This window comes from Cynocephalus volans, chromosome X, assembly GCF_027409185.1.
Source record: "Cynocephalus volans isolate mCynVol1 chromosome X, mCynVol1.pri, whole genome shotgun sequence".
NCBI lineage: Eukaryota > Metazoa > Chordata > Mammalia > Dermoptera > Cynocephalidae > Cynocephalus > Cynocephalus volans.
The window spans coordinates 24,784,153-24,801,064 of record NC_084478.1 but is presented as its reverse complement, the minus strand read 5'-3'; the positions used below and the strand labels follow the sequence as shown (position 1 = coordinate 24,801,064).

Here is a 16,912-nt window from a genome sequence, read left to right as displayed (position 1 = left end):
ACCACATGGTCACTACCAAGGCTTCTGCTTGTATTTTCCAAAGCTGCAGGTCCAGCTACACGTGGGACCAATTTAACCATGGCTGGAGCAGCCAAAGCAGCTGGGGTGCTGGTGCTGGAAGCAACTTCTCAAGGCGGCCCTGGGCAGTGAGCCTGTGGAGAGTGCCTTGGGCCTGTTCCCCAAGACCATTCTGTCTCCCTAGGCCTTTGCGCCTGAAATGGAAGGGCTGGCCCCAGAGGCTTCTGCAGTGCCTTCAGGGCCCTTTTCCCCTTCTTTTGATAACCCCATACTTTTGTGTTAATCTTCTTATTACCATTGAATTTTTCTTCTGAAAATGCTTTCTGTTTCTCTACCACATGGCCAGGCTGCAAATTTTCCAAATATTTACACTCTGCTTCCCTTTTAAATTCTGGCTTTATGTCATGCCTTTGCCACCATAACTCAGCATAGGCTGTTGCAAATAGCCATGCAGCTTCCTTAATGCTTTGCTGCTTAGAAATTTCTTCTGCCAAACCAGGCACATCGTGCCAGCACTTTGGGGCCCACCCGGGGGACCCAAGGCAGGGAGAAGGGGATTGGACCCCCCTCCCACAACCAGGCACACCACATCAGCACCTCAGAGCCCTCCTGGTGACCAGGGGCTGGAGAAGGGGAAAAGACCCCCTCCCACAACCAGACACACTGCACCAGTGCCTCGAGGCCTGCCTGGACACCTGAGGCATGGAGAAGAGGACCAGACCACCCTCCCACAACCCCATAGCCTTGGGACCTGCTCGAGGACCCCGGGCATGGAGAAGGGGACCTGACTGCCCTCCCACAGCCAGGCACACCCTGCCAGCGCCTCAGGGTCCATCCAGGGACCAGAGGCATGGAGAAGGGGACCAGACACATCCCAAAACCAGCCACACTGCCAGCACCAAGGAGGATGCCAAAAACATCACCTCCATGTGGGTGACCCACCACAGCCACCACAATAACCATGGCTGCTGCAAAAGCAGCTAGACACCACAACCACTACACAGATGGTCCACCAACCACTTTAGTGCACTGACATGAGAGTCACCAGCAAAGATAAAGAAAAGAAGAGGATGTCTCTCCACAAAGCCCATTCCAGAGTGACAGAAGCATCTGCTCTATGATAATATTGGGGGAGCTGATCACACCTCTCAGCGTTGGACAGATCATCTAGGGAACAAATTAACAGAGTAACCATTATTCTTTCAGAAGGAGAGAAGAAACCTAGGGTTATTGGGGGGGGAGGGAGTGGGGGACGGGGAGAGATTGGACAAGGGGCATAAAGAGTAATTACAATTTGTAATAATATATATGCTAGTAATATTGATTTGATCAACATATCTCAATGTTGAACCCCCAAAATATGTATAATCAATTTTGATTTAATAAATCAAATAAATTTTTTTTTTTTTTTTTTTTTTTTAATTTTATTTTGTCGATATACATTGTAGCTGATTAATGCTCCCCATCACCAAAACCTCCCTCCCTTCTCCCTCCCCCCCTCCCCCCCAACAATGTCCTTTCTGTTTGTTTGTTGTATCAACTTCAAATAATTGTGGTTGTTATATCTTCTTCCTCCCCCCCCCCCCCCGGTTTGTGTGTGTATGTGTGTATGTGTGTGTGTGAATTTATATATTAATTTTTAGCTCCCTCCAATAAGTGAGAACATGTGGTATTTCTCTTTCTGTGCCTGACTTGTTTCACTTAATATAATTCTCTCAAGGTCCATCCATGTTGTTGCAAATGGCAGTATTTCATTCGTTTTTATAGCTGAGTAGTATTCCATTGTGTAGATGTACCACATTTTCCGTATCCACTCATCTGATGATGGGCATTTGGGCTGGTTCCAACTCTTGGCTATTGTAAAGAGTGCTGCGATGAACATTGGGGAACAGGTATACCTTCGACTTGATGATTTCCATTCCTCTGGGTATATTCCCAACAGTGGGATGGCTGGGTCGTATGGTAGATCTATTTGCAATTGTTTAAGGAACCTCCATACCATTTTCCATAGAGGCTGCACCATTTTGCAGTCCCACCAACAATGTATGAGAGTTCCTTTTTCTCCGCAGCCTCGCCAGCATTTATCGTTCATAGTCTTTTGGATTTTAGCCATCCTAACTGGGGTTAGATGGTATCTCAATGTGGTTTTGATTTGCATTTCCCGGATGCTGAGTGATGTTGAGCATTTTTTCATATGTCTGTTGGCCATTTGGATATCTTCCTTAGAGAAATGCCTACTTAGCTCTTTTGCCCATTTTTTAATTGGGTTGCTTGTTTTCTTCTTGTAAAGTTGTTTGAGTTCCTTATATATTCTGGATATTAATCCTTTGTCAGATGTATATTTTGCAAATATTTTCTCCCACTCTGTTGGTTGTCTTTTAACTCTTTTAATTGTTTCTTTTGCTGTGCAGAAGCTTTTTAGTTTGATATAATCCCATTTGTTTATTTTTCCTTTGGTTGCCCGTGCTTTTGGGGTCGTATTCATGAAGTCTGTGCCCAGTCCAATTTCCTGAAGTGTTTCCCCTATGTTTTCTTTAAGAAGTTTTATTGTCTCAGGGTGTATATTTAAATCCTTAATCCATTTTGAGTTGATTTTAGTATACGGTGAGAGGTATGGATCTAGTTTCATTCTCCTGCATATCGATATCCAGTTATCCCAGCACCACTTGCTGAAGAGGCAGTCCCTTCCCCAGTGAATAGGTTTGGTGCCTTTGTCAAAGATCAGATGGCAGTAAGTGTGTGGGTTGATTTCTGGATTCTCTATTCTATTCCATTGGTCAGTGTGTCTGTTTTTATGCCAGTACCATACTGTTTTGGTTATTATAGCTTTGTAGTATAGCTTAAAGTCAGGTAGTGTTATGCCTCCAGCTTTATTTTTTTTGCTGAGCATTGCTTTGGCTATTCGTGGTCTTTTATTGTTCCATATAAATGTCTGAATAGTTTTTTCCATTTCTGAGAAAAATGTCTTTGGAATTTTGATGGGGATTGCATTGAATTTGTATATCACTTTGGGTAGTATGGACATTTTCACTATGTTGATTCTTCCAATCCAAGAGCATGGAATATCTTTCCATCTTCTTGTATCCTCTCTAATTTCTCTCAGCAGTGGTTTGTAGTTCTCATTATAGAGATTTTTCACCTCCTTGGTTAACTCAATTCCTAAGTATTTTATTTTTTTGGTGGCTATTGTAAATGGGCAGGCTTTCTTGATTTCTCCTTCTGCATGTTCACTATTGGAGAAAAGAAATGCTACTGATTTTTGTGTGTTGATTTTGTATCCTGCTACTGTGCTGAAATCATTTATCAATTCCAAGAGTTTTTTTGTAGAGGTTTTAGGCTGTTCGATATATAGGATCATGTCATCTGCAAACAGGGACAGTTTGACTTCATCTTTTCCAATCTGGATGCCCTTTATTTCCTTCTCTTCTCTGATTGCTCTGGCTAGTACTTCCAACACTATGTTGAATAGGAGTGGTGAGAGTGGGCATCCTTGTCTAGTGCCTGTTCTTAAAGGAAAAGCTTTCAGCTTTTCCCCATTCAGGATGATATTGGCAGTGGGTTTGGCATATATGGCTTTAATTATGTTGAGATACTTTCCCTCTATACCTAACTTATAGAGGGTCTTTGTCATGAATGAGTGCTGAACTTTATCAAATGCTTTTTCAGCATCTATAGAGATGATCATATGGTCCTTGTGTTTGAGTTTATTAATATGGTGTATCACATTTATTGATTTACGTATGTTGAACCAACCTTGCATCCCTGGGATGAATCCCACTTGATCGTGATGAATAATTTTTCGTATGTGTTGCTGTATTCTGTTTGCTAGTATTTTAGTGAGGATTTTTGCATCTATATTCATCAAGGATATCGGCCTGTAGTTTTCTTTTTTGGTTATATCTTTACCTGGTTTTGGTATCAGGATGATGTTTGCTTCATAGAATGAGTTTGGGAGATTTGCGTCCGTTTCAATCTTTTGGAATAGTTTGTAAAGAATCGGTGTCAATTCCTCTTTGAATGTTTGGTAAAATTCTGCTGTGAATCCATCTGGTCCTGGGCTTTTCTTTGTTGGGAGCCTTCTGATAACAGCTTCAATCTCCTTTATTGTTATTGGTCTGTTCAAATTTTCTACGTCTTCACGGTTCAGTTTTGGGAGCTTGTGTGTGTCCAGAAATTTATCCATTTCCTCCAGATTTTCATATTTGTTGGCGTATAGTTGTTTATGGTAGTCTCGAATGATTCCTTGTATTTCAGATGAATCAGTTGTAATATCGCCTTTTTCATTTCTAATTTTTGTTATTTGAGTCTTCTCTCTTCTTTTTTTTGTTAGCCATGCTAATGGTTTGTCAATTTTATTTATCTTTTCAAAAAACCAACTTTTTGATTCGTTGATCTTTTGAATTGTTTTTTGGTTTTCAATTTCATTCAGTTCTGCTCTGATCTTAATGATTTCTTTCCGTCTGCTAACTTTAGGTTTGGATTGTTCTTGTTTTTCTAGTTCTTTAAGGTGAAGTGTTAGGTTGTTCACTTGCCATCTTTCTATTCTTCTGAAGTGAGCATTTAATGCAATAAATTTTCCCCTCAATACTGCTTTTGCAGTATCCCACAGGTTTTGGTATGATGTATCATTGTTTTCATTAGTTTCAATAAACTTTTTGATTTCCTGCTTGATTTCTTCTTGGACCCATATGTCATTAAGTAGAATGCTGTTTAATTTCCATGTGTTTGTATAGTTTCCAGAGTTTTGTTTGTTATTAATTTCTAGTTTTAATCCATTGTGGTCTGAGAAGATACATGGGATAATTCCAATTTTTTTGAATTTACTGAGACTTGATTTGTGACCTAATATGTGATCTATCCTGGAGAATGATCCATGTGCTGATGAGAAGAATGAATATTCTGAGGTTGTTGGGTGGAATGTTCTGTAGATATCTGCCAATTCCAATTGGTCTAGAGTCTTGTTTAGATCTTGTGTTTCTCTACTGATTCTTTGCCTAGATGATCTGTCTAATATTGACAGTGGAGTGTTCAGGTCCCCTGCTATTATGGTATTAGTGTCTATTTCCTTCTTTAGGTCTAATAGAGTTTGTTTTATAAATCTGGCTGCTCCAACATTGGGTGCGTACATATTTATGATTGTTATGTCTTCTTGATGGATCAGTCCTTTTATCATTAAGTAGTGTCCCTCATTGTCTCTTTTTATGGTTTTTAGTTTAAAGTCTATTTTGTCAGATATAAGAATAGCCACTCCAGCTCGTTTTTCTTTTCTGTTTGCATGGTAAATCTTTTTCCATCCTTTCACTCTTAGTCTGTGTGAATCTTTATGGGTGAGGTGGGTTTCTTGTAGGCAGCATATAGTTGGGTCCTGCTTTTTGATCCAGTCAGCCAGTCTGTGTCTTTTAATTGGGGAATTTAAGCCTTTAACATTAAGAGTTGTTATTGAAAGGTGTTGATTTATTCCTAGCATTTTATTGGTTGTTTGGTTGTCTTAGGTGTCTTTTGTTCCTTGCTTTCTGATTTACTGTTTGGTTTCTTTGTTTGTTGGTTCCTTAGGTTGTAGATAGTGTTTTTGTTAGCTTGTTTTCTCTTCATGAATGCCATTTTTATTGTACTAGCGGGTTTAGATTTTTCTTAGGTTTTTATGGCAGTGTTAGTTATTTTTCAGGAACCAAACCCAGTACTCCCTTGAGGATTTCTTGTAAGGGTGGTCTTGTGGAAGTGAACTCCCGCAGTTTTTGTTTGTCTGAGAAATATACTATTTGCCCCTCATTTCGGAAGGATAGCCTTGCAGGGTAGAGTATTCTTGGCTGGCAATCTTTGTCTTTTAGTATTTTGAAAATATCATCCCATTCCTTTCTAGCTTTTAGGGTTTGTGATGAAAAGTCTGATGTTAACCTGATTGGGGCTCCCTTATAGGTGATTTGACGCTTCTCTCTTGCAGCTTTTAAGATTCTCTCTTTGTCTCTGAGTTTTGCCAATTTGACTATGACATGTCTTGGAGAAGGCCTTTTTGGGTTGAATACGTTTGGAGATCGTTGAGCTTCCTGGATCTGAAGATCTGTGATTTTTCCTATACCTGGGAAGTTTTCTGCCACTATTTTTTTGAATATGTTTTCAATGGAATCTCCATTTTCCTCCCCTTCTGGAATACCCATGACTCGGATATTTGAGCGCTTGAGGTTGTCTGATATCTCTCTCAGATTTTCTTCCATGTCCTTGATTCTTTTTTCTTTCTTTTTGTCTGCTTGTGTTATTTCAAACAGCCCATCTTCAAGTTCAGAGGTTCTCTCTTCAACTTCGACAAGCCTGCTGGTTAAACTCTCCGTTGTGTTTTTTATTTCGCTGAATAACTTCTTCAGTTCAGCAAGTTCTGCTACATTTTTTTTCAGGACATTGATTTCCTTGTATATTTCCTCTTTCAAATCCTGTATACTTTTCCTCATTTCATCATGATGTCTAGCTGAGTTTTCTTGTATCTCATTCAGTTTCCTTAGAATTATCACTCGAAATTCCTTGTCAGTTATTTCAAGGGCTTCTTGTTCTATAGGATCTAGAGTATGAGATTTATTAACTTTTGGTGGTGTAATTTCTTGATTTTTTGTATTTCTGGTGTCTTTTTTTTGGTGTTTATTCATTGTTGCAGGGGGTTTCACAGTCCACCGGTTTAAGACTAATGACTAATAGGATGTTGCTGTGGTTGCCAATTTGGTATGGCTCCCACCGTGACTGCTCAGTTGGCCTCTAGTGTCTTGTGTGTGTGGTTGCCTCGGGTCTTGGGCTTCTCCGGGGATCCACCTTTCTGGTTAGCTTGTACTCTGCTGGGCTGATGGATCACGTACCACAGGGTGTGTGATCTCTGTTGAGCTTTCACTTTCTGTACAGGACTTCTCCCCGTTCCGTGTGCTCTGGCCCAGGCTGTTAGATCGTGCAGTGGCGACCCCACCGGGTGTGTGGTTTCTGTCGAGACTCCGCCTCCCTGGCCGCACGTCTCCCCCCTCTGTGCACACTGTGCTGGGCTGGGGCGTGTCTTCTGCACCCCTCGTCTATCAGCTGGGCCTTCAAGACCCTGCTCAGCACCGCCTCGCCCAGGAAGTCTACCAGGTTTCTGCTAGGCACAGACGACCGGTCTCTCTGGGTGCCTTTGTAGCACTGTGTAGATCTTTCTCGGGTCTTGTTCACCTTTGTATCCCCCTGGTATAAACCGAGTCTAGTGCCCGCCTGCAGCCTGCTCTCCGGCAGGTTCAAGTGGACCTGGGAACTCTCCTACCGCACTATTCCCAACCAGAAATTCGTTAGGCTTTTTTCCAAACTGGTGGTCGCAGAGATGGTATCTGCCTCCCAGTAACAGGAAGTTTACCGGGGCCGGAGTCCAGGGTGTGGTGGAGTGACAGTCGGCCCGCCCGTACTTCCTAGCCCTCCCAAAACTGGTCGGGACGCCCCACACCCCCAGTCCTGCCAGAGAACCGCGGAGGGAGTGGGAGAGGAGGTCGGCCCGCAGGGTCCGGAAAGCCCCGCGCCAGGCCAAGCAAATGGGCTCAGTGATGGCCGAGCAGGGCGGAGCTGCCCGCACCTGGGAAAATGGAGGCAGCACCGGGGGCAGTGAGTGGCCTGGTGGTGCAGTCGGAAGCCGCGTGGGCATTCACCCCCCGAACAGATCTGTGCCAGGGATCACTCACAGTGCTGTGCCAGGTCGGGCGCTCGCTCTGTCTCTGGTTTGTTGCCTTCCGTGTTCTCGGCGCTGCCGCCTCGGGCTGTTCAGTCGCGGCGCCGCTGGGGCGCTCCCAGGAATCTTCTTTAATGCCGGCCTGAAACCTCGAATCCTGAATAGGGCAGCTGGCCGCCTTCAGTGCGGCCCCAGCCTCCGGGATCCTGGCTGCATCCACAGCAGCCCTGGCGCCGTGTTCCCTGTTTCAAGACTCACTTTTGCAGCTAAGAATCAGTTCTTTTCCTGCTCCACACTTCAAAGCTGTTGCCTGTAAATGAGGCAGCCTCTCCTGCCGGGGGCAAAGTGGCGTTGAGCCCCCACGACCGGCCAGCAGCAGCAGTCCTCCCTTAAGAGATGGCCAGAGGAAGGTCCACAAGTTTCCCGGCTGCCTGAGGTCCAGTGGCCACCTTTTCCACCTCAGCTACTCCGCGCCAGCCGCCGCAGCCGCCGCCATCTTGAAAACTCTGTCAAATAAATTTTTTTAAAGAAAGAAATTTCTTCTGCCAAATACTCTAGTTCACAACTTCTAAGTTCCAACTTCCACAAAAGTCCTAGGGCATGGACAGAATGCAGCCAAGTTCCTTGCCAGTTCATAGCAAGGTGATCTTTGTCCCAGTTTACAATAAACTCCTTCTTATTTCTATCTGAGACCTCTTTAGAAGGGTCTTTACAGTCCTTATTTCTATGAGCATTCTGCTCACTACCACATAACCAGTCTCTAAGATATTCCAAACTTTCCCTCATCTTTTTGTCTTCTTCTGAGTCCTCCAAACTCCTCCAACCTCTCCTCAAAACCCAGTTCCAAAGCTGTCTCCACATTTTCAAGTATCTGTTATAAGTAACACCCCACTTCCCTGGTATCAATTTTCTGTATTAGTCTACTTCTGTTGCTTATAACAAAATACACGGAACTGGGTAATTTATAAAAAAAAAACGAAATTTATTGCTTAGTTTCTGAGACTGGGAAGTCCAAAGTCCATCTGGTAGTCGCAACAGTGACCCAGGGGTCTCACATTGCAAGATGGTGGGAGCAGAGAGAGCAGAGAGAGAGACAGACAGACAGACAGACTCACCTCTCTCTTCTTTTGAAGTCCTCAGAACCAGGCCCTTTACCACCATTGTTAATCCATTCACTTCAGCATGGCCCTACAATCTAATCACCTCTTCAAGGCTCCACCTTTCAATTACCGTAATAGTATTTCCCACCCTCTGAGCAGTCACAGTGGGGGCTAAGTTTCTGATATATAAAACTTGGGGGACACAATTCAAACTTCATCGAGTTTTGGGGGAACATAATTCAATCTACTACAATGGTTATCAGGGCTGGGAGCAGTAGAGAATGGGAAGTGACTGCTCAAAGGGTACAGGGTTTCCTTTTGGAGTAATGAAAATGTTCTAGAATTAGATGGTGGTGATGGTTGCAGAAGATTGTGAATTACTAAATGCCACTTACTTGTACACTTTAAAATGGTGGAAATGGTGGATTTTACATTAGATGAATGTTACCACAACAAAAAAAAATGATATGATTGAAAGGAAAAATACTATAAGGAGCAGCGGAGAGGAGCATGTGGGGTTATAAACAAAACAATGAGTTTGGGTTGATAATTGTTGAAGGTGGGTGATAGGGTTTATTCTAATATTCTCTTTATTTTTCTGTATCTCTAAAATTTCTCATAATAAAAAAATTTTTTAAACAAAATCTGTCAACCATAAGGGAAATTTGAATGGACTGAGTATTCAATAATATTAAAAGATATCATTTATTTTTAAAATGTGATAATTGCATAGTGTGTATGAAAAAACCTTATCATTTATGGATGCAATCTGTATTATTTATGGGTGAAGTAACATGATATCTTGAATTTGCATTAAAAAAAAACTCAAGCACAAAAGAAAAAGGCGGGGAGAAGATAATTTGAACCAAAAATTGAAAAATGTTGACAACTGTTTTAGCTGAGTGATTACTGGGGGAGAATTAAATCAATCAAATTTTGGATGTTTGAGATTTTCCATAATAAAATTTTAAGAATATATAAACCCTTATCAGCAACCCCTCTGCAGTCCCATTCGTTCATTCCAATAATGTAAGCCCTTACCGGGACTACTGTACCTAAGTGGTTTCGAACCTTAACTTTAAACAGAAATGTTAAATAAAACAATATTAGGGCACGCCTTTCTCTTTGAAAATAGTGAAATATCTGGCAACTACTCAGATTTTTTTGTTAGTTTAGAATGTGACTGCATAAGAAAGTTCAGCACATCTGGCTGACAATGCCTGCTTTCCTTTTGCACTGCAAGAAATAGAAGGGTATGTTCATTTTGAAGAGGATGTTTGTTTTGCTTGTGGTGCGTTATCTTCACGAGACTCCTCCCCTTAACTGAGATGGGAGCCAGGAACAGGAGCGTGGGCTAATAAGGTGGATTTTTATTTTTTAAGCTTCAGAACCTTTTAGGAAAATGTGTTTGCAGTTTCCATATTCCTACAAATGCCAATTCAGTAACTATAAAAATAATAACGCTGGGTTTAAAAAAATAAAAGTTGATCACCTCTGTAATTATTCCCATTTTGAAACCAGAGCACTGTGCTTTGCACGGATAGAAAAAGGCCTTAATGCACAATGAGGCTTTCATTTGAGGCTTTGTGCAATAGAAAAATGGGAAACACTTTTGAGTTCATGAAACTCTTTCTCAATTTTGACCTAAACCAGCTGTTTAAAAATTAAATACATAAATAAAACTATTATTTCTAGAGGCAGATTCCACCTAGCAATGCCTCAACAGACTTCTGATCCTCTAGGAAAGCACTGTTAGAAATCTCTTATAAGCCTGTTATGTCCCCAGGGATTGTTCCTACCAATTGACTTAAAATGTATAGTTAGCCAAGTGTATGAGAGTTCATCAAATACATAGTGTGACCCATTAGAAGGGCTATAATCAAAAAGAGGGACAATAACAAGTGTCAGTGAGGATGCAGAGAAACTGGAACCCTCGTACACTGCTGGTAGGAATGTAACATGGTGCAGCCACTGGAAAGCAGTCTGGCAGGTCCTCAAAAATTAAAACACAGACTTACCATATGTCCCAGCAATTCCACTCTCAGGAATATACCCAAGAGAAATGAAAACATGTCCACATAAAACTTTGGATAAACAAAATGTGGTACAGGCACACAATTAAATATTCTTTAATGAAGTACTAATACATGCTACAACATGGATGAAGACTGAAAACATTATACTAAGTAAAAGAAGCTAGACACAAAGGCAACATATTGTATGAATCTTTTTATATGAAATGTCCTGAACAGGCAAATCTGGAGAGATAGAATGGTTGCCTAGGGCTGGATGGAGGTAGGCTGGGGAAAAATGGGGAGTGACTGCTAGTGCGTACAGCGTTTTTTTTTGGAGTGATGAAAATTTTCTAGAATTAGTAGTGATGGCTGCACAAGCTTGCGAATATACTAAAACCACTGAATTTTACACTTTAAAATAGTTAATTTTATATGTAAATTATATCTCAATTAAAAAATGTTTTTGGGCTGGCCCGCGGCTCACTTGGGAGAATGTGGTGCTGATAACACCGAGGCAGCGGGTTCGGATCCCTATATAGGGATGGCCGGTTAGCTCACTTGGGAGAGTGTGGTGCTGACAACACCAAGTCAAGGGTTAAGATCCCTTTACCAGTCATCTTATATATATATATAATAAAAAAAAAAAAAAGGGCCAGCCCTGTGGCTCACTCAGGAGAGTGCAGCGCTGGTAGCACTAAGGCAGCGGGTTCGGATCCTATACAGGGATGGGTGGTGTGCTCACTGCAGTCGACACCGAGCCGAGGACTCTGGGGGGGAAAAAAGTTTTTAAGTGCATAGCGTGTCACTACTACATCCCTATTTCTTTCTTTTTTTTCCGCTGGAAAAGTCAACCTTTAACTGTAACTGACCAAACTGCATCCAGGAATGTCTCTGAACAACTGAACAACAGAAACACAATGAAATTCTCCTATTGAAGAAACAAAGGGTTTTCACACGCCCCAGTGCTTCTAAAGGTCAGGCCAAGAGCATTCCTGAGGCCAGTTCCCCACACAAGTTTCTCATCCCAAGAGGAGGGCTGGGGTGGGTGAGGGACCTGTCCCCTCCGCCCATCCTACTGGAGCTCTTAGAAAGTCACTGTGGGGTTAACTCTCCTTCCACCCCATTCATGTCCTAAGGTAAATGGAGACCCTCTGGGCACCATCCAGAAAGCCAGGGAATGGAGAGAGGCAGTCCCAGTGCCCTTGTGGCCTTTCAGCCAACGAACACATCAGTCCACTTGCCTAGCTGTTCCCAGTGCCCAGGGTGGGGATTAAACAAAATATGCACTAGAGAAAAACTTCAAACGCCCCATCATCTCCATGATGGAAGTCACATAGCAGAAGAAAAAATAAAACAGCAGCCCTAATGAGAAGCGCCCGCCTTCAGAAGACACGATCAAATTCCATCTGGCTGGTAGCAGTGGGATTTTGGCTCTGGTTGGTCCGCTGCTGGGTGATCTGGCTGCCCTTCCAGCGTGGTGGCCCCTGGTACTCGAACATGGACGTCGGGTGGGTGGACAGCATGCGCTTGAGGTCTGTGGGCATGGGATCCGACCAGAAGAAGTCGTGGTTGAGGGCGTCATCACTGTTGATGCGCTGCGCAGGATCCAGCACCAGCAGCTTATCGATGAGGTCGAGTGCATGGGGATCACGCACATAGGGCTTCAGCCTCTCCTTCACCTTCCGCTTCTGGCCCTTGACCAGGTCCAGCTTCTCAAACAGCTGGTACTTGCCCACGTTTGGCCACACCTCAGGGGTGATGGAGCCACAGAGCTGGCTGATGAGAACAAGCTGTTGCTGTTCCGTGTTGCCCTGCATGATAGGGTTACGAGTCCACATCTCTGCCATGATGCACCCTGCACCCCACAGGTCAATGGGGGGACCGTAGTCCCACTCCCCAAGCAATAGCTCCGGGGGCCGGTACCAGAGCGTCACCACATGGTTGGTGAAGCGGCTGCGCTGGCTGTTCTTGTTCAGGCTGAAGGCCCGGGCCAGCCCAAAGTCTGCCAGCTTCAAGACACCATCACGGGTGATGAGCACATTAGCAGCCTTCATGTCCCTGTGCAGGATCTTGTTCATATGGATGAAGTAGAGGCCATTGAGCAGCATCTGCATCACTCTCTTGATCTCAGAGAGAGTGAACTTGACAAAGGCATTGCTCAGCAGCCCAGCAAGATCATGCTCGCAAAAGTCAAACACCAGGTATATGCTGCCCTTGCTGTGGTTATAGAGGGATGTTTTGGTTCGGCAAATCTCAATCAAGTTGATCACATTCTCATGTTTTAGAACCTGGAGGATCTTGATCTCCCGCAAAGTTGTAATGGGGAACCCCTCCTTCTCATTCTTTATCAGCACCTTCTTCAGAGCCACCTCTTTGCCAGTCTGGCGGTGCTTGGCCTTAAACACCTCCCCAAAGGTGCCTTGGCCGATCTTGGCAAGCTTCTCATATTTGGACACGTCATCACAAAAGGGGCACTCTATGGAGTCGGACTCCTTTGCCGTGGCCATCTCTAGCGTGCTGCCGCCACCCCTAGCCACCACCACTGCTGCTGCCGCCCCCGCTCCAGATCCACCGCCAAGCTCCAGGTCCTCTACGGCCGTGTCCCCCATTGATTTCCTTGTAGAAGCAAACAAAGAACATTGAGTAGTGGGTAAAATAATTCACTTCCTCTCCTTTGCCTAAGTCATGCTTGGAATTTAACTCTCCAGACATACCAATCTACACTGATCTGAAAAGGCAACACTTCACACTGGGTGTTGCCTTTCTTTGTCACTTCATTACATTGTGCAAATGCCATGATCATCTTCAACTAGTCAATTAAAAGCAAACATAAAGCCTCTGCCATGAGAGCAGTGGAACTGAACCTTCTCAAATGGTGCCCCTCCTAAACCTTCTCACTCCATCTCTTTCTTACTCTGGATCAGGGTCCCCAACAAAAGTCCATGGCTAGGACAGTAGAACAATATAAGCCAGTTCCATCTGGATATCCAGTTGGGGATGGCAGTTGTCCAACCTTTTCCCAGGCTTCCGGACAGCCATTTCTCTTTCCCACCCTGTAGTGGGAAAACAGTTCAATAACACACTCGGCTATATCTCACTTGACACAGTGGATATGTTTCAGATACATTTCTGAAACTTTCTGTATAAACCTGAATTTTATAAAAATAAGTGAAATTGGAACAAATTCAGGACAAATCTTATTGTGAGTCATTTTATTAATTGACTAATTACCCCTATTTCTTTGGTCATCCTTAATTTTTTATATATCTAGTTTACCTAAAGCACAGGAGACATATATTTTTTATTTTTTATTATTTATTTTAAGCATATTATTATTGCAAATCATGATTTTTCTTTATGCCCTTTACCCAACATATCCCTCCCCAAACCTGCCCCCCAACTCCAGTATCCTTAGGTTTGTTTTCCCCTTCTGAAAGTTCAACATACTGTTTTGGTCTTTTCTTTCTTTCCTTCCTTCTTAGCACCCAGTTATAAGTGTGAACATGCAGTGTTTCTCCTTCTTTGTCTGGCTTATTTCACTTAAAAAATATGTAATGCTTCACGAATTTGCCTGTCATCCTTGTGCAGGGGCCATGCTAATCTTCTCTGTATCGTTCCAATTTTAGTATGGGTGCTGCCAGAGCGAGCACGAGACATATAAAGATTCTGTATTATAGATACATTTATACTATCTGAGTATTTATTTATATCTATTTCATCAGAGAAGAGCTTCTTGGGCCCAGAACATGGTTAGGCTCAGATCCTAAATTGTGAAGTTAATTTAAAGCTTTCTTTTTAACAAGTTTCATAACCACACATCTAAAACTTAGGCTAACTAGGTAGATTTTGTTGTTTTATTTTTTCTTTCTTTTTTTCTTTTTAACTAAATGAAACTTCTCTCTCACTTATCTTATATAAGCTGTCTCATCAGCTTATGTAAGAATAAAGCAGGGTATAAATATGTCAAATAATAACTAAGTTTTTAAAAATAATTGTTGCCGAAATGTCCATCGACAGAAGAATGGATAAACAAAATGTCGTATATACATACAGTGGAAGATTATTTTGCCTAAAAAAGGAAGAAAACTCTGACATATGCTACAGTAGCGTGGATGAACCTTGAAGACATTCTGCTGGGTGAAATAAGCCAGTCACAAAAAGACAAATACTATATGACTCCACTTATGAGGTGCCTAAAGCAGTCAAATCCATAGAGACCTAAAGTAGAATGGTGGTTGTCAGGGACTGCGAGGATGGGGAGATGGGGATTTACTGTTTAATGGGTACAGAGTTTCAGTTTTGCAAGATGAAAAGGTTCTGAAGATCCGTTGCAGCAACGAGAATATATTTAACACTACTGACCTGTACCCCTAAAAATGGTTAAGATGGTAAATTCTATGTTATGTGTATTTTACCACAATTTAAAAATTTTAATAAAAAATAAATAGGGGCTGGTGGCTTAGCTCAGTTGGTTAGAGCATAGCCTTGTAACGCCAAGGTCACGGGTTCAGATCTCCACACTGGCTAACCAAAAAATAATAATAGTAAATTAAAAATAAATAATTCTCTTGGAACACACCAATTTTTACTTAATAAAATATTTTAAAAACACATTTCCCACCCAAGCTGTGGACTGCTGATATTTTGGCAAATCATACTGTTGATGCCAATGGTTCTGCCTCCTACTGTCAAGGCTTTCCTGTCCCCAGTCACCTTCTTGGTCATGCTCTAACAAGTGTCCCTAGGAAGTGTTGGCCAAGTGCAGTCCTCAGACCATTAGTGATGTCTGGAGTCCACAAAAGTGGTCTCAGAGGAAAAATAAAACAATTGTGTCCACATACATTTAATAAATTTGAAATGTAAGATAAATTATGATTTTCACAGAAACTTCATTATGTCCTCAAGTATCATTACAATCCTAAAGTTTGTACATTCGCCTAAAGACTCGATTAGTCAGTTCCTTTTGCTAATATTCAGTTGCTAGAGTGCATTTGATCTCAGCTAATATATTTTTATGTCATTTGCATATTACTACTTACATTTGTCCAACTTGCATTTTTTCATTGCAGCTGTAGTGCTTTATTATATTCTCAATTTGCACAAATGGATCAGCAGTTCATGTGAAGTTTAAAAGCAGATAAGAAAATGTTGTCTAAATACTGCTGCACAGAATAACTTCATAAATGCAAACAGTACATAAGAAGTCAGCGTGAATACAGAGTATGACTGCGTTACTAGGACAAGATAATCTTTAAGAGCATTGAGCACACTAAAAGGAATAGGAATAAGAAATACAATAATTATATGAAAATTAGATACTATTTGTCTCTAGACCCCTGTGCTTTGCCTGTTATAAAACTGTCAAATAGTGGCAGGAAGCCAATGAAGCCTTTGACTCCTTTTCAAAAACAAAGCAGAGTGACCTCTCTGGTGAACCAACTGAGATTCTCCAGAATAAGTAAAATTGTGCTTTCGAGGATGCTAAAGGTTCAAGTTGTACCACTGCCAGGAAGTTTGAAAAACCACCCACAAAGTTATTTAGAAATGTTGTGCTAGGAAAGAAAATAGAACGACCTGTTGGCAAAATTCTTTTATCTAATGACAGTGCTGTGCATCACCTAATATCAATGGCATTCTGTATAAACAAGTACTTACTATGGTGTTTATGTGAACAGATATTTCACATTACAGCTACAATACCTTTGCTCCTGACATATGTAATGAGCATACATAAGCGAGAAGTGCTCAGTGTTTTCTTTTGTTGATCTCCAAATACCCATGTTACAAAAGCAATTTTTCATTTAGGCGAAAATTATTGTGGAGCCAGTACTGAGGTAGCACCAGCTATGCAAGCAGCAATGCAAGGCTTTCCTAGGTGACTCAGATTGGTGGCAAATGACAGAAAAAGAATTGCAAGTGCCTTAAGCCATCGAGCGTTTATTGGCTCATGAAACTTGATTCAGATACTCAAACACTATCATCACAACTGGTTTTGTCTCCATCTCGCCTATCTTCTGCCATGCTAGCTTCATTTTCAGGCTCCACAGTGTCTCCCAGCTGTTCCAATCGCATATGCTGTCAGGCTGAAGACCGACATGCCACTTTTCCTATAGCCC

General features: G+C 42.1%; 1 protein-coding gene and 1 non-coding gene across 2 annotated transcripts; both read right to left on the bottom strand.

Annotated features, from left to right (window-relative positions):
* Nucleotides 1–12,178: 12,178 nt before the first annotated feature.
* Nucleotides 12,179–13,405, bottom strand: LOC134367819 (cyclin-dependent kinase 9-like). The gene has a single exon (XM_063084510.1). The coding sequence runs from the start codon at nt 13,403–13,405 to the stop codon at nt 12,179–12,181; it is 1,227 nt and encodes a 408-aa protein (XP_062940580.1).
* A 934-nt stretch (nt 13,406–14,339) lies between these two features.
* Nucleotides 14,340–14,446, bottom strand: LOC134368755 (U6 spliceosomal RNA). Its single transcript, XR_010022465.1, has one exon. It is a non-coding gene; the product is annotated as a U6 spliceosomal RNA (small nuclear RNA).
* Nucleotides 14,447–16,912: the final 2,466 nt, after the last annotated feature.